Raw genomic sequence first — 20,449 nt, 5'->3', positions numbered from 1 at the left:
CCAAACAATTCTTTGTGTCATTTTCCCAAAGTCACACATCAGAGTAAAAAAAAATGAAGAAGCATGTATGAAAGATTGTTTTGAAAGCTCAGAAAGTCAAGTTTCTGTGTTTGATTCTGGTTTTTATTCTAGGATTAATTCCATAGAGATTGTGCACAGTGTGATGTAAAAAAGTAGAAGCTAAAAGTAAAAGTAGTCATATAAAAATAGTATTTTATATTCAATTCTGGATTTAACAGGAATCCAGTGGAGAAAAGTCAATATAAGAGAAAAATGCTCTGTCTTTCTGTTTCCTGCCAGTTTTTCTCTGAAGCTAAATGCTTTCCATGGAGTTTTTAGGACATCCTGATAGTAACAAATTACAGTAACAGGGAGGCGGCAAAGTCTTAAACAGCAAATGGGCTCATCTGGGATTTGAACATAAGAAACTCAAACTGAGGATCATCCCCAAAAACCAACAAGTCACAGGAAATAGCCACATTCTCCTTTTTAAAATCTCACATTTCAGTGCAACAGTTTCCAACAATGGCGGCCTCTACTAAGTTTAAATATTACTCTTATTTATCTTTCTGCGTCACAAAATAAACTTTTAACATATTTTCAGGTGAGAAAGTAGCCGTATAAACTTCAAATATCTATTTTGTTTATCAAGACATCGCATATTTGCAAAAGTGCTCCGACGTTTTCGGAGACGTCTGTTACCCAGTCATTATCGTGATGTGCTCGCGCCGATCCACATCACGTGGCTCTATACTTTCAGTTCTTTTGTTCATATTTAACACAATAAAAATGCAGACATAAGTGTGCACATTAGTTTTGACTGCTAGTGAAAATTGTTTTCTTTACAAATAACTCTCTCACTGAACTAACAGCCAATCACTCAACAGGTTTGTGCTCTCTGCTCATATTGCCTTCATATTAAATAATTTTGTGCTTTTTAAAGAACTTATTTTAACATTGCACTCAACAACAAACAAATCCTGCCTAACAACAAAAGTAACTTCAACGGTCAAATAGCATTATATTTCTTCAGGTCAATATACGGGCTGCAAGTAGGAGCGAGGTAAGCGGAGAGTCCCAGGTATTTAAACACCAGTGGGATGTGTCCCTTAAAGGAATCCAGACACTCATCTTTCAAAGCTCCTTAGACTAACAGGCCCTGGATGACTGAGAACAGACAAAACTATTAACTTTTAGGCACTGCTGGGAGTTGAACCCAGGATCTCCTGTTTTCTAGATTTACATTTACTAGACAGGCACTTTAACCAACTAAGCCACAGTGCCACATACACTACCACACGGATGAGTACCTGATGAACACTGAGAAAACCTCCAAACATCAAACCAATTTGAGCCGAAACAGAAACACATGAAAGGTAATCTTGTTTCTTATATTAATCACCAGAGGTTGTTGCATCAAAAGAGACGACACCTGTCAGCACGGATAAGATCTTGGAGAAGCTTACGGCTGCCGTGAACACTCAGAATAAGACCTCTGAGCGAAAATTGGATTACATCTTGGAGAAGCTCACTGCGGTCGTGAGTTCTCAGAATCTGCTCTTTGAGCACAAGAAGGACAACATCACTGAGCGTAAGTTTGATAACATCATGGAGAAGCTCACGGCTCTCCAACAGGAGATTGAGAGACCAGTGTCAGACTGTTAGAAGAGCTTTGAAATTCATATGAGTTGTTCGCACTAAAGTAAAAAGCACCATCACTTCATGCGGCTACCACTTCGGCACCAGCTGTGGTCTCAAGGCTGGAGCTGAACAAAAACACCCTGATAACAGACTGTGCTTAGACTGTTTCTTCCTATTCTAAGGCCGCCTGGGTTGGCTGGAAGACTGTTTACTTAGCCTGGCAGGGCGAAGGACACTGTCTCAGCTGAACTCTGGACACACACACTCATACACATACACTGATACACACTCATCCCCCTCCCTTTCCAAACGCCTTCCATGCTTGTCCCCTCCCGGGGAAGATGGCGGTCGACTGGACCAGCGCAGACATGCTGCAGGACCGGATGCGCTGTCTACTCCGGCTCTCTATTACCCTTTACCCGCCCCTGTTGCTTGTCTTGTGTTTCTATGGTGTGTTGACAGTCATGTGCTTTTTGTGCTGAGGTGTTTTTTCTGTTATCAAACTGTTCTCCCTGTTGGAGCTCAGTCTGGGGGGAGTTCTTTTTTCTCCTCGTCTTTCCTCATGTTGCATATTTTCCACTGTTATACCTCTCTGACCTGTCTTCCCCATGTGATGTTTGTGTAATGTATGTATGGTCTGAAGGGTAAGATGGCGCTGGGACGGCTGGCAGCCTTAACCCAACTTCCCTCGGGATGAATAAAGTATGATCAATCAATCAATCAATCAAAGTCAGGGGTTAAAAGTGGGACGGTGGTTTTGTTTTGCTAACTCTCCACGACACTCTAAACTTCAGGCAACTTCTCTAAAATATTTCAGTTGACAAAAAACTATTTTCTCTAAAACTTGGAAAGAAAAAGCAGCTTTGAAATCAGTCTATAATTAGCTAAAACTGTGTGTTCAAGCCCAGGTTTCTTAAGCAGTGGCTGCACTACTGCATGTTTGAAAATTGCAGGAAACACACCAGAAGACAGACTGCTGTTAATAATGTCAAGGACAGACTGGCCTATACTAGGAAAGATTTCTTTTAACAATCGTGGAGGGAAAGGATCCTGGGGGGAACCTGCGGGGTTAATATGGCGCCCCACATCCTCTGAAATGGAGAGAGTCACAAGCTCAAACTGAGCAACATCAGCAGTGCAAGGCACAGAGACAGAGGGCTCAGAGTCAGGAGCTGTGATAAGAGCCCTGGTGGTGCCGACCTTTTCAATAAAAGGCGATCATCATGTCTGGCGATCATACCTCAGCAGAGACTTTGTTTGCTGAATGACACAGGTCAGAAATAATAGAAACAGAAACAAACTTGGGAGTGACAGACGAGCAACCACACACACCGGCGCCATCTTGTTACCAGTCAGGTGTGAAGAACAGTTAGACCAAAGGTTCATTCAAGACTTTTTATGTGAAGGGAAGGATTTTAAACTGGATTCTGGATTTATCAGAAAATCAGTACCATTCAATCTGTTTCAGCATGGCTGAGTGGTCTAATGTCTTGTGTTTAGGTCGAGGTCTGGGTTTGAATCCACTTCTAGCAGTTTCTGCTTCCTTTTTTTTCTCAGTGTTCACATCTCCTCAGTCCTGAAATGGTCTGCTCACATTCACGTCCAGTCCAAAAAGGCTAGGCAAGCGCCTGTACCGTCTCCGACAACTCAGGAAGTTAGCAGGTTTTTCCAGTGGTCCTCAGAACTTTCTATTCAGGCGCTGTGGAGAGCATCCTCACACAGAACATAACATCCTGGTGTGGGAATAGCTGTCTCCAGGATTGAAAAGCAGAGTGATCCGTGCCTCAGAACACTGCTGCGTTACATATGCATACAGTATGATCCACAAATATAACTTCCCTACAGGACATTTACACCAGGAGATGTTGGTCCAGTACAGCTCAGATATTAAAGGACTCGTCCCATCCCAGTAACAAAATGTTTCACCTTCTGCAATCAAGCAGAAGGTTCCACACCATCGGGGCAAAAAGAGAGAGACTCAAGGAGGAGCTTCTATCCTCAGGCCATCCGAGTCCTAAATCAGAACATGCCCCCACTCCCCTCACAGCATCCATAAGTGACTGAAACAGGACCTTATATCAGTCTGTTCACACTACCCTGGTCGCATTACCGTTTACACTTCACTGGTCACTCTGTTGAATTGCTCTGTTTATATTACTCTGGTCACTTGTTTACTTGCACTGCTCTGTCAATATGTTGCTGTGCTAATATGGCACAAGACACTTAAACATTCCATTTGCACAATGTACATTTTCAGATTTTTGATTTAAAATTTCCAGACTTTTAAAATTAATTTACTTATTGTATATAATGTCTTTTTTTGCACAGTCAAAGGAGCAGTTCAGGAGATATTTCACTGTGTTTTTTTGTAATTTAATGACTATGCATGTGACAAATAAAAAAATCTTGAGTCTTGAACGTTATGCTGTCTCTTTCTAGGCCCTGCCTGTACTCTCGCTCCAGCATTTTGGATCAGCTGAAGGCTTTTGAGGGAGTTTTTATGACATCTGAAAAATAGCAAATTACAGTTGCCCAGGACTTCCATGAACAGTTCAACAGCAAAGCCCCCAAAACCAAACAGGCTCATCAGGGATTTGAACCCAGGACCGCTTACACCCAAAGTAAAAAGGGAAAAGCTTCCTTAGGCATTTTCCAGGTCACGGCGGAGGTGTGCTCGCAGGCCGAGGAGGAGTGAGGTGCTGAGGCTGCTCCTGCTGCTCTCCAGCGAACCCCAGGTGGCTGCTCTCAAACCTGCCCACAGCAAAGAGGAGCAGCTTCAACTACACATGTTTCAGAGATTGTCACAAATAAGCTTCCGTCTAATTTTCAGATGATCACTTTTAATTTTAAATTAAGAACCAATTTAGGTGGGTTATTTAGAGCTTCCAATGAGGTGCCTGTGTTTAGATCATGGCGGACAAAAAAGAGTACCTGAAGAAAAACCCTGCAACATGGAGCATGCACCCACCTGCAATCAACACAGTGGCATGAGCATATAGTCATACAGATGAGCATGACAGCGTCAAGCTTTATAACCAGAAACCTTACACCACAAATTGAGTCAAATTTTGACCCTAAAATCTGAATTTTGCAGTGGAAATCATCACATAATTTTTATTTGTAATATTTTATTTCACTTGGTACATAAGTTACATGTGTGTATAATGCACTGAAAGAGATTTCTTTGTGGTACTGAAGTACTAATGTTTACTGATGTTTATTTTTGGCCCTTTTGTGTATCAGTAAAAACTGATGTGCGTTTTTCTACATGCATTTTGTTAATGTCGTGTCAGAGAGTTACACATTTATAATATATGATACATAACTGTGTATTGTAGTAGTTCTGTGTACAAGTTTGAATTGAATCCGCTTATTCAATCTAAAATAAAACTCTGTGTTATCTTGTTAGGCCAACATGAATAACAAATAATTATCTTAGAAAAACTTGTTGGAGAATTCAAATGGTAAAAGATAAAAACAAGGACAATGACATCATTCATATCAGATCTGTTAGCTGTCCCTGTATGAGGTACTATGGGAACATGTGGCAGCGGAGAGGCTCTATAGACAACAAGTGGGTCGTCAGTATTTTACGCGTCGGGAGTGAGAACGGGTTGGCTTCTCCTGGTGGTAAACCTCTATCACATGTTTGGATTAAAAATTAGGCCTACATAGCTGCTGGTTCCAGCTTAAGCAATATTTTAAAAATACTAAATTCTTCATTGATTTGAGCTGTGTTGTTTGCTATACACTGGCAGAAAATTGTAGAGTAAATGGTGAAAACAAAGAAACCAAATCACAAGATCCCTGAATTCCATCTTTTTTATTAACAGAAACTCCAACAAATTTGTGGCCAATTGATAACGTTTAGGATATGAACAGTCCAGTCCAGCAGGTGGCGGTAATGCGCCTTAAAGCTTTAACCGCCCAAAAATCCAAAAGCAGAAGAAGAAGAAGCCGAGTTCCCGCTTTATGGTGTTTTTCTCTCAGTTTATTGTCAAGACTGATTTAAAGGTAAGCACGAGCTAATGTTAATCTGAGTTTAGTTAATCTTGAGTTTAGCTCCTGAATGAGGCTTTCTGTTGCTCTCCTCGGTGTCTGTTCTCAAGTTTTTGTGAACCAGTTGAAAAAAAAATCTGACTAAATTGACTCAAGCTGCTTTAAACTAATTCACAGAAAGATATCAGCAAAAGATTATGAAACACAGAGAAGAAAATAATTTTATTAGAAGAAAGCTTTTAAATGAGCTCATTGTAATCAGAGTTTCTGTTATTTTATTAGTCTGTTATTAAGCGCTACTTAGCATCTCTGTGGGACCTGCACAGTTTATGAATGTAGCCTGCTAACCAAGCTAGCTAGCGCCACCCTTCATCCATATAAGGTCACTTCTGGCTCCAAAAGACCCAACATGTTGGCATTAACACTAGGTTTACTAAACCTGCGCAAATTTGCGTAACTTCCCTAAACCCAACACCCCCTAGAATTACTGGGTTTTTTATTTTCTGGTGCAAGTCCCGAGGTGTTAAGCACCCCTGCTGAGATTTTCACAGGTCGTCAGCTCGTTTCTCCTCCAGCTTTTCTTGTGCAAACCACCCATTATCCTTGAGGCCTGGCACATTTGCATTTGCTCAATCAGAGTTGTTCAGATCCAAGTCAGGCCAAACCTCTGTGTTACAACTTTCAGAAATGCCTGCCATACCTATACAAAATATCCCACACATTGACTGACCTGCAAATATGAAAGACACACATTCACACCTTCCTTGACTCTCAGCACAGATCTTCCATTGTTCCATTGTGACTGTGTATGTGAGGAAGTGGCATTGCTTGACTACAGCACAGTGCTGTGCATAAAAGCAGACCGACCCAGGCGGGAGAATCATTTCTTGTTCGCATTTCTGAGAACGCACATCAGGATGGCCTCCGTATCACTGCCACGCAGGAAGAACCTCTCCGCGCAACAGGCTTTGGCCTTGCTTGAGGAAATGGACGAAGCAGATTCTGATGGAGGAGAGGTTTCATTTGTCCAGCAGGCCACTGATACCTCATCAGAAGAATCTGAAAAGGAGACGGAACAAGAACCCAACTTGCCTCCACGGAAGAGGCCCCGTGGTACTGGGAAGCCCAGCCAGAGCCACACGGCAAAAGACGACACTGTGTGGGTTGAGGAGGACATTGGAATGCCCAGTGCAGTAGCAAATCGTTCGTGCTTCACTGCGCAAGCTGGACCCACAGAGTCTGCTAAGGTTTGTCACTGCCATAGTAGATATGATATTTATATAAACCCATTTAGAGTGAGGTTCATGTAAATTTACCATTCTCTATTTGTTTATCTTCCGACAGCATAAGATTACAAGTGTGCTCCAAAGCTTCCTTTGCCTGTTAGACGTGGGAATGCTGCAGACCATCAGAGAGTGCACGGTACATCAATCCCACAGAACCGAGCCGCACTGGAATTTGTCAGTTCATGAACTGATGGCATTCATTTCAATCCTGTTTGTAAGAGCAATCATGTGTCCTGTTGGTGCCATTGTGGATTGCTTGTCAGAAAGATTTCTGGTACCAGTAATCAAAGAGACAATGCCCCAAGATAGATTCATTTCAATTATGCAACACCTTCGATTTGATGACAGGGACACGCGGGCAGAACGGGTGAAAACAGACAAATTTGCGGCGATCTCCGACATCTGGACACGCTTCAACGAGAACTGTGCTAAGAGTTTCACTCCAGGAGAACACATGACCATAGATGAACAGCTGTTCCCTACACTCTAAAAAATATTCTTTGTGTTTGTCGGTAGAACTTAACAAAAAACCACTTTTCTGCTAAAAAAAGTAAGTTGTCTACATGTACACGTTTCAGTGAGTTGACTAATCAATGTTAAAAGTCAGTGCAACACAAAAATTAAAAAACAGCTCCTTAACTTAAATGTTTGAGTATATTGAATAAAATACTTTTGTCATCAATCAACAACAGAAAATATTAAGTTTGTGTAACATGTAAAAATGAGTTTCAACATCCTTCCTGTTTGAATTGAGACCGTTCAGACCGCAGAGGGCAACCCCGTAGCATATGTTCGTATCGTGCACAACAGTTTCCGGATTCTTGTGGCCTCGTGGGAGAAGAGGTGTGTTTGCCCTTGACTGTGTTCGGTGAGTTAAGTAAGTACTGAATTTTAAATGGATGAATTACAAGTTATATTTGTACACTTTAAAATGTCATCTTTAAAAAACTGAAATTTGATGGTTTTAATCATAATTTAGCAGAGTAGAGTTGTTGTTGTTTTTTTTTAAGTTTAGCTAGCCGTTTCTTTTAGCTAGCAAACGTTCCTCACAAATAAAAGAGTACAGATACAATTAAAATATGTGACTTGTCAGGGTACATTTGGTTAGCTGATAGACCATGCCGACAGCAGAGCATGTTCAATTTGAACCCGTATATGTTCAAATTAACCAGTCAGCAGCTGTCTGCATTTTTATCATGGTGTCAGAGTAAATTCGTGTTTCCACAAGATGGTCTCAGGTGAAGTAACTAATTACTGACAGAGTAAAATGTGGTGAATTTATCCTTGACTAAAAGTATTTATATCAATTGTGCTGATGTTCTAAGCTCGACTGGGAACTCTGCCTGAGGTTAAAGTTGGTTGACCTAGCAAAAAACCCCCCAAAATAATATTTTGCGTTTGTGTGCATACGACTTGCATTTGCTTTCTGTAATTGTAAGCATAATGTAAAGTGTGGGATTGTGGCATGTCCACAGTGGTATTTAAATAGTTTAAAAGAAATTTCTCTTACACATTTGGATTTGACACCTTATTACAAGTTTAAACTGAAGTCTGTAGATGTACATTTTAAAATTCAATTTTGTTCAGTCTTTATGATTAATTTTTTTTCAGTGTTGCATTGTAGTGTTTTAGAGAAGGTTTATACTTAAAATAGCTTGTTAACTCAAAAGCTTCAATAATTCTTTGCATTACAAAAGCTTGCAGTAAATTTCAAAATGCATTGGACTTGCAAAATTTGCAAATTTGAAACATCAAGAAGGAGTGAGCTCTTAAAGCATTACAGGCTTAGACATAGCCATGGTGGACTGTTTATGCCTTGCCTATACTGGGATTGTTACTGCTCATTTAAAACATGGAGTAGCCTCCGAAGCCATTTATCAAGAAGCCATTCATCCTCTGATATAGTGACATTTTCAGAGGTCTTATCTTTCAAATGTCCATGTTGCTCTTTAAGGACATTTTCGACTGAAAGGGAATATTTTAAGCATATTGGGCACCATTTAAAAAAACTGGAAACTGTTGCTTGTGTTTTTGAAAACTGTAACTTCAGAGCAAATGTTCATGGAACATATGCTTCTCATAGGAACCGAAAACACACTCCTCACTCATTGGATGACTTCAAGCCTGAGCTGATACAGAGGTGTGTCAATCGTTTGAATACAGGAGATGATCCTCTTGAGGAACATATTGAAAATCCATTGAGTGAAGATGAAGCAAATGCAGAGGATGAAGAAATTGGTGAATTGCCTAATTTAATTGAGAAACATTTAGCCCACCTACTACTAAAATTGGAAAGTATATACAATGTACCTCGCAGGTGTATTGATGAATTAGTTGAACAGTTACAATTCATTTCTTCCTCTGCTTCAGGTCCTATTCTAAAACAGATTTTACAGTTAAGCCTAAAAAAGCATAATTGTGCTGTTGATGATTTAGTGATTTCAGATATGGTGGCAGACCTCTGTCAGTGCAACCCAATCACATTGGCTTTTGGAAATAAAGGTCCTCTTTCTACCTCTTACAAAAGAAGCAAATATTTCAAGGAGCATTTTTGTTTGGTGGAACCCACTGAGTATTTGCTTAGTGTTGGGGACCGGAGAAGTTTCCAGTATGTACCTGTTTTAAAGTCCCTGAATGAAGTCTTGAAAAAAAAGGAGATCCAAGATTTCCTCACACAGGCCTCTGAAACAGATACTAGCTCTGAAACACAATACACCTCATTTCGTATAAATTGTTATCAGAAGAGAGTCCAGCCATTTCCCTCATTTTGTATGTGGATGAGTTTGAAGTGTGTAATCCACTTGGCACCTCAAGAAAAAAGCACAAAATTACAGCAGTATATTGGGTTTTAGCTAATGTACCACCATTGCTCAGGTCCTCACTGACATCAATCTACCTAGCCATTCTATGCAAATCTGATGATATAAAACAATTTGGTTACAGTGCTGTCTTTGAGCCACTGTTGAAAGATCTTGCATGCCTAGAAGAAGAAGGACTTTACATTCCCTCATTAGGCATATGTGTCAAAGGAACTGTGTTTTGTGTTGTTGCAGACAACCTTGGTGCACACTCTCTTGGAGGATTTGTGGAGAGTTTCTCAAGTGCGTATGTCTGCAGGTTTTGTCTTGGAGAACGGTCCCAAATCCAAGTAAGTGATGTTCGAAGTGGAGCATTTAGTCAAAGAACAGTACAAGAACACAGGGTACATGTTGACACTGTAAAAGGAGATAAAAATGAGTCTCACTGTTATGGAGTAAAAAAACTGTGCCCACTGACCGAAAACCTAAAACATTTTGATGTTTTATCTGGCTATCCACCGGATTTGCTACATGATCTCTTTGAAGGTATTGTACCTTTGGAATTAGCACTTTGCCTTAGTACCTTAATCAAGGGAAAGTGTTTTACTCTAGACGAGCTCAACAAATCAATTAAACAGTTTCCATACAGATGGGCTGATAAAACTGATGCACCACAACCAGTTCCATTGAATTTTGCAACAAAAAAAACAGTTGGAGGGAATGCGCATGAAAACTGGGCTTTGCTTCGCCTCCTTCCCCTTATAGTTGGGGAAAGAATACCAGAGAGTGAGCCAGCATGGCTGCTGCTTCTCAACCTTAAGGATATAGTTGAACTTGTCCTTTCATCTGTTCATACAGATTCAACAATTTGTTTTCTTGACAGCAAGATTTTTGAGCATCGGCAAAGATTTCAGGAAGTTTTCCCACAGGAAAGACTGATACCAAAACATCATTTCCTAGAGCACTATCCACAACTCATAAAAGCTTTTGGTCCACTTGTTTTTCTGTGGACTATGCGTTTTGAAGCCAAGCACAGCTTTTTTAAGCGTGTGGTGAGGCATACCCACTGTTTTCGAAACATTCTGTTGTCTTTATCAGTGAAGCATCAGTTAATGATTGCCTACCATCTACATGGAAATCAAACAGCCCAGCCCTCTTTACAGGCAACAAAACTATTAACTGTGAATTTGACTGTGCTAAGAGAAGACATTAGGAAAGCAGTGGAAAATAAGTTCCCTGGGGAGTCAAATGTCCAGATGGCAAATACTGTGTCTTACAGTGGCACCAGTTACACCACTGGAATGATCCTGGCACATGGATCAACAGGTGGTCTGCCAGATTTTGTGGAACTGACTCAGATGGTTGTAGTTAATGGAAATGTTGGCTTCATTGTGAAATGCTTAAATGCATGGTATTCTGAACATTTCAGGAGCTTTGAGCTTGAAAACACAAGAAGTGTTAAAGTTATTGAGCCCAGTGATCTGTCTGATATCATCCCACTGGCAGCATACACTGTAGCAGGGAAGCGTATGGTGACCCTAAAGCACCACATCTATGTGCCGTAGAAGGCACAGTAGCCATTTCAATACAGTATTGTCAAAGCTGCTTTGTCTTCCTTATTTTAGTTTTTCACTATAGCTCAAATGGTATAATTTTGTGGATAGTAATGTTCAATCAATAATTAGACATTTAGTAGTACAACTACCTTGCTCTGCCTCAAGTCTGTTGCTCTGCCTGAAGTCTCAAATTCTGTTTCGTTTTTTGTTTTCCTTTTTTATGTAGGTATCTCAATGTCTCATCCTGCTAAACTTCGGATCATACTCAAAGACCATAACATTCGAAAATTGGACTTACCACATGGAATCCCTGGAACAGTGGAGGAACTTGAATCTATTGTGAAAGACACTTTTGAGGTTGATGGAAAGTTTACTTTGCACTATAAGGATGCTGACTTTGGAGAAGAATATTTTTCTCTGACATCAACAGGTGATATCAAGGACAAGGACACACTCAAGGTGGTTCAGATTATTGAACCCCCCACAGTTACTCTGACATTTAGTGATGTAGACAGTTCCTTTATATCTGCATCAGAGACCTTGGTCAATGCTTCAGCAATGTCAGAGACTTCCAGTGTGTCCTGTGGCACCAGTTGCTCATCTGGATCTCAGGATACAGTAATTCTTTCCTCACCTGAACATCTGAGTCAGCGTTTACAGCGCTGGCCTACCAGTTTTTCTGTTCCTCGCTTTGCTTATGACACTGAGCTTTTACTTGCTTCAGGAAATGAAACTTTCAAAAAGGATGGAACTAAACTCAACTTTATTCCAGTTCTTCCAGATATCCTTGAGAAATTGGCTGAAACGATCTTTCAGTATGTTGCCTACCCAACATCTGCACAGTTAGCAGATGTAGCTGAAGCACTTGTTCGACAGCATCCATGCCTTAAAGAACCAGGATCCTATAATGGATGCTATGGATGGCAACAAAGACTAAAATATAAAATGGGCAATTACAGAAGTAAACTCAGAGGGCTTGGGTGCCCTGAGCTGGATGTGAACTCTCTCAAAAGAAAGCAAGCACATGAGAAGACACCTTCAAAGAATCTTAAAAAGCCAAGAAAGGCTGAGGTGAACTATTTGCCACCTAACCCACAAGGAGAAACAGAGGAAAGTTTGGAAAAGGAAAGATTGCAACTTCTTGATGAAGTGAAGAAGAGGAACAACTATCGGATCATCAGTGAAAAAATGGCCAAAACATTCTCGAGTCGCAGACAGGAAGTTGTTAATCTGGCACCACCTGTCAGTGACTTCAAAAGTAGATGGCCTGCACTTTTTGATGCAACACAGGTGATTTTATTAAATAATTTAGAGTATAACTTGTAATTGGGAAATTGTGTATTACATTATCATGTTGTACTGATTGTCTCGTGAATTTTTTTTTTTTAGATAAATGACGAGTTCCAAAGGATCACCACTGTTAACTTGGAAACAACATTCATGGCAAAACTGGACCAGTATTCCGCAAGAATAATGTCCCTGGCCTCTTCAAAAGCAGGTGCTGCAAAAATTAAGATCGAGCGCATCAGGAACATGCTGCAAGAGGTAAGAATCAAAAAAGTGAATATAACTGATAATCTTACACAACAAAAGTTAATTATCTAATTCATTATCTTAGGAGCATTGTTGGCTATCTTTTATTGAAGAGTGAATAAGTGAAAATCGGAGGTGGACAGAGTAAAAATTTGCTAAAATGCACATCACTCAAAACATGCTTTTTATTTTTTATTTTTGTTGTTTTTTGGGTTGTCCAAGTCAAGATTACAGTGATGTACTTGTAACTTAATGGTTAACTGAGCTTTGAGAGAAAAAATAAAACTTGCACCTCATAAGTGTGTTAAAAGGCCTTTAATATAACTTTTGGTCACATTATTGCAAACTGAGGTTGGTAAATTTAAATAGGTACTTTTCATGTAAGGTGACTTGGTAACTTGAGAATACATTAATGTAAGTATTGGTCATGTTGCAGATAACCTGAGGAGACTAACCTGAGTTAATAATTTGGAGTGTTACAAGTATCTTCATCAACTGCACAATGAATGTTTATGAGGAAGACAAGTTACACAAACACATTAAAGAGGGTGGATAGGAGCTTTTATTGGTTTATCACATCATTGCAAGACTCGTCCACAGGTACTTTTGCACATATTTTACATCTAACAATTATAGTTTAATCCTTAGAACACAACTCAACAAAAACAGTTTAAAATAGTCTCTACATTTAGGTTACATTTACTTTACTCACCTTATCCTACTGCTAGCAAAGGGTGCATTTAAAGCAGCATTTAAAACAGTTTAAATTGTAGTTACAAAGATGAAATCTTTAATTCTTTTAAAAACATATTTAAAATCAATATTTGGCACAATGCAAGTCACATAAATGTAACAGTTTTGACTTTTCACCTAATAAACTGTAAGTTTAAGTTTTGTTTTGCTTTTTTTATTCTCCAGAGTTCAGTGGAAATAAAGAGAGAGGTCGCAATCCGTTGCCTGATGGTGTATCTGAAAGAGAAAGAAGAGGATCTCTTCAGAGAACAGCTGGTAGGTGAATCTCGCATTCTTTTGTGTTTTATTTTTAAATGGCACATAAAATACTGACATGTTTCCATTTAACCTACTTACTTGCCAGGATGGTGAAGAACAGTTCCCAGAAGAAGTGGTAAAGATTGTAGTCACCAGACGTGCAGCAGTGTCTCTCCCAGCCATCGCTAAAATTGTGATTGAAGGAACAGCAGTCCTGGAAGACCTTGATGTGCCCAGAGCGTGTGCCTTAATGATGGGGCTTATATACGCTCTCAATCTGAGCTACCCAAAACAAGTAAAGAACACTCTAGAGGTATTCCAGAAGGTATTTCTGGAACTTGATGGGCTTAAAGCCAGTCCACGGGTAATGTCTCTTAAGTGCAAACTTCTGTTGTGAAACGAATGTGAATTGGAGTGTAGCATTCCGATGTGCCTCTTACGTTTTTGTATGCAGTCCTACATGAATGTAGTTTTGAGAGAAGTTCGTATTACATATAACCTTAGCTTTGGATTGTTCCATTGTTGAACATTAAAATCTTTTTTCATTTCCTTGATTCTGTGACAAGTTGACTAAGTTGATACCAATTTAAGTTAATGTTAATGTACATGAAGAACTTTTTTTTGCTTAGTCATTTATAATTAAAGGGCTGCGTAATGTTTCATTTATGTTGTATTGACACAGAAGTGTATTACTTTGAAAAAGTTTTGTAATAAAATAATAAATTGGAATAAGTGAAATGGCTTTGTGTGATTTTAGAAAAGTTACTATAGAAACCTAAACTAATTGGCATGGATAATTGTGAGTATGATATTTGTAAAAAAGTTAGTTGGTGTAACTCAACTAATGTAATTTCTCAACTTAATATTACCAGAAATTTTAAGGTTGTATAAACTTAAAATATTAGGTTGTATAAACGTAAAATATTAGGTTGTATAAACTTAATTATGCTTTTGGAGGTCAAAGTAAATCATGTTGGTTTGTTAAACAAATTGAGTTAGCCAAACCTAAAAATTACTTGCTGGATTTACTTAATAATATGCAAAATTTGTAACTTAAAAAGCTGAGTGGAAATTGCTGCCTCAATTTTTTAAGTTGAGGCAACAAAATATTTTTTAGAGTGTACCAAGGTTCGTTGTCCATTCACACAGTATATTGCAACCAAGCAGTACAAGGAAATATTAGCACAGAGGCAGGCTGCTGAAGCTGCTGCAGCTGCTGTGCCAGGGACTGTACAGACAACGCAGTGCCAGGTGCAAGAGAGCTGCAACAGGAATCGCAGCAGGTTTACCTGTGCAACATGTCAGAAATTCACCTGCGCCAAATGCAGGGATGATGGACACTGGGTCTGCAAACGCTGTAAAGTTTGAAACACTTTGAAATAAAACAGACTTGTGTACCCATATATCGTGAATGTTTCTCTTTTGTATGTAGGTTGTAACACAGAGGTTTGGCCTGCCTTGGATCTGAGTAAACAAATGCCAATGTTGCACAAACACACACACACAGCAAATCTGCGTTTATTTGTCCCACAAGTGGAAAATCTGCATTGTCATTGCAAAAAAGTGGACAGTGCAAGACAAAAGCAGCTAAATAAAAACTGTACAAAGAGCACGGTATAGAAAGTGCACTATACAAACAATCTGGAAACATAAATATGGACACATGTATTCAAAAATATTGGTGTGTGTATACACACACACACACACATATATATACCTATCTATCTATCTATCTATCTATCTATCTATCTATCTATCTATCTATCTATCTGTCTATCTGTGTGTGTGTGTGTGCATGTATGTATGTATATATATATATATATATGTGTGTGTGTGTGTGTATAACTAGACTTTATGCATATTATATAAGGTGTGGCTATATAAATATATGTACAACTCTGTGTATATATGTTTATGGACAGGCATGCAATGTAGTGACAAGGATTGACAAGAAATAATATTTCATATGAGAAGAGAAATATTGCACATAGAAACTACCATGGTGTATTGTACGCTGCAGGTAAGGAAGGAAAGTAGCCTTGCAGGGAAGGAAAGACCTGAATCTCTCATGTTTGGGGGTTGGGGGAGGGTGTGTTTGCACAACAAAAGCAGGAGAACAATGGTGCTGAAGACCTGTGAAAATCTCAGCGGGGTGCCAAGAGGTGTTAGGGTCGGGGGAATTTACGCAAATTTGCGCAGGGCTAGTAAATCTAGTAGTAGGGACTTGCACCAGGGGAAAAAAGGCTCAGTAATTCTAGCACCACCTTTCATCCATATAAGGTCACTTCCGGCTCCAAAAGACCCAACATGTTGGCATTAAAAGTGCTATAATGAAATCCATTTATGAGAAAGGTAAAAATAAATGTATTCCAGGCTGAAACACAGCTGCCTCTATCAGCTCAGTTGTTCTATTGCAAGTTGTTTCGGCCCACAGGGCATGTGATTGTAAAAACTGGCCTCACTCTGAGAGGCCTGTTATTAGAATCATTTCAAAGATGATTTGATATATTCTGATCAGTATTCAGTAAGTGAGCCTGATTAACTGTTATCAAAATAATAATGATGAAGAGGGGATCTGTGTTCTAATTTTATCACGTTTAAAAGTACTGCTAATTTTTAAAAGAATAGTCTTTTATTGTCATTGTACATATTCAACTAAATTGTGGGTGCTCAATTGTGTTTTCCACAAAATTTCTATTGTGTGGAAAACAATAGAAATAGTGAGTAAGCAAGAATAAATAACATATAAGAGGAGTATATTCGGTGCAGTGTGGAGCCTAACAAAGTTCTGTTTTGTGTCCCAGCTGATCAGCAGGAGGAGAAGAGTCTGACGGAGCAGCAGAGGAAATTTCAGCTACTTGGACTCAGCTCAGCCACTGTGGAGAAAACAATGAGCTCAACACAGAAGGTGACAGATACTAGTGTTAAGAAATACTCCATTAAAAGCTGAAGTACTGATATATGTTTTATGCTAAACTACACGGAACCTTGTGCTATATTAATGTAATGTAAAAGTAAGGTATACAGTGCCTACATGACTTTGCCTCTAAACATCAAAATGAGCAGGGAAGATGTTAAAGTGGGATTCAGTAGGATTCAACCCTAAACTCAGCTGTAGTGGCTCAGTGTGGGGAAAAGAATCACAGCTCACAATAATTTCTATTGAGAGCTCCAGTAGATGTTTTTAATGTACAGGCTGTGATCAGCTGACCTGCTGCTCTCTGTGAATTCAACCAGATGTCAGCAGATGTTTCATGAGTTGTCCTGGCTGATTTCCATTCTCTACACTGACAGTACACTGTCTTTATGTTAGACACTAAACTGTTGGTATGAAGGTGGAGCTCAGTGAATGAATGTCAGCATCATGAGCTTAAGTTTAAGTTAATTTCTGCTACACTTGATGTAACCTAACTCTGACATGAGCACCACAGTCTCTGTGCACCAGTCACACACTGTTCTTTACTTTAAATCCATCACAGTACAGTAAACTTACCTGCTTGTCCTGCACTAACCTGCAGAGGATTTTACTGCAGGCTTTAAATCAAACTTTTTGTATTTTTTTTATGTAGGGAGTAAAAGTTAAAAAATCCCTCAGGTTACAGTCAGACTCTGACATCATCCTTCACTGAACCAAGCTAGTAACTGTTACATTTGATTTATTATCGTTGAATAAATTAGACAATTATAGAAATATATAATAGGAAACAGCAACAGGAAATATAAAAAAGTGCAGACCTGGTAAACATTTATTACTATTCTGAGTTTGTTAGCTTTAATATTTGTGTACAAGCAGGAGGGATGGGCATGATTTTAGAGTGTTTGAACAATGATTAATTATCTTTAACACCAGGTTGGATGTAATGTGTTACTACTACCAGTAGGTGGGGATAAGAGCCCTTTAAGGTGTTTGGTGCCACACTCCACCTTCAGGTTTAAAACTAGTGTTAATGGAGGGAGTTTGAAGCTTCAGTTTGTTTAATGAATGCATTTCACTCACTGCCTCTGTTTGTATCTCTGTCACTGCAGGACCAACATGGACCAAGAAGTCAGCGCTCTCAGGAGGCCGACAAACCTCACAGGAGAAAGAGAGAGAAAAAATACACCTGTGACAAGTGTGGGAAGGATTTTACTTTGAAGTCTAAACTAAAACAACATCAGCTCATCCACACTGGAGAGAGACCGTTCAGCTGTGACTTGTGTGGAAAGTCGTTTTCCAGGAAGCATGTCCTAAAAAGACACCAAATCCTCCACAGTGGAGTTAAAGCTTACAGCTGTGATCAGTGTGGTAAAGCTTTTACTCGAAGTAGCCACTTACAGAGACATCTAGTTACCCACTCTGGAATTAAGGCATACAGCTGTGACATCTGTGGAAAAACTTTCAGCCGGCTATGGAGCCGAAATACACACCTACGCATTCACTCCGGAGAAAATGTGTACTGGTGTGATCAGTGTGGCAAATACTTTACAACAGACGCACATTTACAAAGCCACATGTTTACCCACACTGAGGAGAGACCTTATCAATGTGACCTGTGTGAGAAGACTTTTAAAGCTCCGAGTCACCTGAGACGACACCAACAGATCCACACCAGAAAGAGACTCTACAAGTGCAGTTACTGTGAGGTATGCATTTTTATTTTTATCTTGTAAGTTCAGTCTGACTGTTTGGAACAAGTCTGCTCATTAAATTGTGTTAGCATGTTAGCACTTCTACTGCACCGAAGAGTAGCTCTGAGCCATTATTCAGATTTTCATTTCAGTTATGATTTTTGTTTACACGATCATGAAAAACTAAAAATGCCGAAAATTGATATGTTGCTGTTATTTAATCTTCAGGCAGCTTCGTGGTATATCATGTTGTTATTATTCCTGCATAAATGGCCTTTGGTTTACAGCGGCTCATTCCTCTGTCAGGTGTAAATGGAATAAAATAAAACATAAAATAAGTACAAAACCAAACCATTCAGTAATCTTCTCTTATGGTTAACAAAGTTGTATCATTACGTAATGGTATTGTAGTATTGTAGCTGTAGAATCAGTGCTTCTTAATAGTTTTAGTACTTTTAAACATTAGTGTTAAAATACCCATTTAATGTTATAATTGCAGTGTCATTGGGGGTAGTAGTGTTTTTCAGCTGAGTGTTATAACTGCACAATTACAGTGTTATTAATGCACTGTTAAATTACTATTATTGCAGTGTTACAGTAGTTTAGCATGGGTACCCTAAAAACAGTAGCGTGGTAGTACTTAAGTGTAAGTCAGATGTTACTGTAATATTAAATAAGTATTCCTGTAGTATTATGGTGGTAGTATTGTAGTTATTGTAGCCCAGTAAACTGAGTGTTAATTGAAACAGTAAAATGTAATTGGACGTCTGCAGAGATGCTCTTTATTTCAGGCGATGTTCAGGATAAAAGTGTTGAAGGACTGACTTACACTGTCTTTGTGTCTTTGTTTAGAAGCAGAGCGACACAGATGGATCCACTTCTCAACCCTGTCATCGCTGTGGTGGTGGGAAAGACTTCCGTTGTGACATCTGTGGAAAAACTTTCAGTCAGCAAGCCGGCCTAAAAATACATCAACGTAAACACACTGGAGACAAACTGAAATACTGCAAAGAATGTGGGAGAAGCTTCCCCACATCACGTGACTTAAAACGACATGAACTCTCTCACAGTGGGGTCAAAAAGCACCTCTGTGATCAGTGTGGGTCATCCTTCACCACTGCAAGTGACCTTAAAACACACAAACGAGTCCACACAGGAGAGAAACCATACAAGTGCAGGCACTGTGACAAAAGCTTCTCACGTTCAAGTAGTCGTAACGAGCATGAACGTACACACATGGAAGGAAACTACAGCTGTGAGCAGTGTGACAAGAGCTTCAGTAATCTCAGTTCATACTCCGCACACAAACGATCCCACGTTACTAATAAACTGTTTCACTGTTACCAATGTGCCAAAACATTCACTTCATTATCTGCTCTGTGCAAACATCAGCGTGATCACGCAGGGCTGAAATCGTTCCCATCACAGGATGACAGCGAATCTGAAGAGAGAGAAACATCCTCTTCTGGTTTCAGGGTCCAACTTAAAACCCTGGAGATCAGGCTCCACAGAGTTCAGATCGGCTCTCCTTAAAGTTCTAATGAGGCTATAAATCAAAATGTTCCTGTAGTTCCATTTTAATCTTTATAAACTGTTCTTCTGTAGTGTTTGTGTTCAGTGGTTACCTTTTTTTTTCAGTGGTTGGATGAAAAATCAGTTTCCTGTTGTTCAAGATTTTATTGAATGTATTTTATTAAAGTTCTTAAAGTTCTTTTTGAGTTCTTTTTGTTTAAGTTCTTAAATAAAGTTAAAAAAAAATGTTAAATAAAGAATTGGTTTAACGACAAAGATTTTGAGCCATGATGTCATTTCCTGTATTTCAGAGTAAAGACTGAAGTGACAAATGGAAACATGTTTACAGTCATGGAATAAACACCGATGGGTCACATGTAGGAAGTACTATTGCTGACCTGATAGACTCGACCTTGTTTACAAAGAAAGAAAGGAACTGATTACATGTGTCAGCAGAGGCTTTCAGGGTTGTTTAGAGTAGAGCTGATAGTGTTAAAGAGAACACGGGGATTATGACAATTTAACA

General features: G+C 39.2%; 2 protein-coding genes and 1 non-coding gene across 3 annotated transcripts; 2 read left to right on the top strand and 1 right to left on the bottom strand.

Annotated features, from left to right (window-relative positions):
• Window positions 1-1,195: 1,195 nt before the first annotated feature.
• trnat-agu (transfer RNA threonine (anticodon AGU)) lies at window positions 1,196-1,284 on the bottom strand. The gene is given in 2 exon segments: window positions 1,196-1,231; window positions 1,247-1,284. It is a non-coding gene; the product is annotated as a tRNA-Thr (tRNA).
• A 6,476-nt stretch (window positions 1,285-7,760) lies between these two features.
• Window positions 7,761-14,541, top strand: LOC109200568 (sterile alpha motif domain-containing protein 3-like). Its single transcript, XM_019356162.1, has 7 exons — window positions 7,761-7,794; window positions 9,010-9,066; window positions 9,980-10,074; window positions 11,507-12,570; window positions 12,670-12,825; window positions 13,732-13,821; window positions 13,910-14,541. The coding sequence occupies exons 4-7, from the start codon at window positions 11,515-11,517 to the stop codon at window positions 14,198-14,200; spliced, it is 1,593 nt and encodes a 530-aa protein (XP_019211707.1). The 5' UTR covers window positions 7,761-7,794; window positions 9,010-9,066; window positions 9,980-10,074; window positions 11,507-11,514; the 3' UTR covers window positions 14,201-14,541.
• Window positions 14,542-17,931: 3,390 nt separating this feature from the next.
• LOC112845615 (zinc finger protein 782-like) lies at window positions 17,932-20,201 on the top strand. Its single transcript, XM_025905036.1, has 2 exons — window positions 17,932-18,426; window positions 19,264-20,201. Exons 1-2 carry the CDS (start codon window positions 18,295-18,297, stop codon window positions 19,942-19,944), a joined length of 813 nt encoding a protein of 270 aa, XP_025760821.1. The 5' UTR covers window positions 17,932-18,294; the 3' UTR covers window positions 19,945-20,201.
• The last annotated feature ends 248 nt before the right edge of the window (window positions 20,202-20,449 follow it).

Source organism: Oreochromis niloticus, unplaced genomic scaffold (assembly GCF_001858045.2).
Source record: "Oreochromis niloticus isolate F11D_XX unplaced genomic scaffold, O_niloticus_UMD_NMBU tig00008121_pilon, whole genome shotgun sequence".
Classification (NCBI taxonomy): domain Eukaryota; kingdom Metazoa; phylum Chordata; class Actinopteri; order Cichliformes; family Cichlidae; genus Oreochromis; species Oreochromis niloticus.
This window is presented reverse-complemented; position numbering and strand designations above follow the sequence as displayed.

Excerpts from the sequence above, each read along its gene's own strand:
- LOC109200568 (XM_019356162.1), top strand. The coding sequence starts at position 11,515 with ATGTCTCATCCTGCTAAACTTCGGATCATACTCAAAGACCATAACATT. Across the intron at positions 12,571-12,669 it reads CACTTTTTGATGCAACACAG|ATAAATGACGAGTTCCAAAG; the intron begins GTGATTTTATTA and ends TTTTTTTTTTAG. Across the intron at positions 12,826-13,731 it reads TCAGGAACATGCTGCAAGAG|AGTTCAGTGGAAATAAAGAG; the intron begins GTAAGAATCAAA and ends TTTATTCTCCAG.
- LOC112845615 (XM_025905036.1), top strand. The coding sequence starts at position 18,295 with ATGTTTACCCACACTGAGGAGAGACCTTATCAATGTGACCTGTGTGAG. Across the intron at positions 18,427-19,263 it reads ACAAGTGCAGTTACTGTGAG|AAGCAGAGCGACACAGATGG; the intron begins GTATGCATTTTT and ends GTCTTTGTTTAG.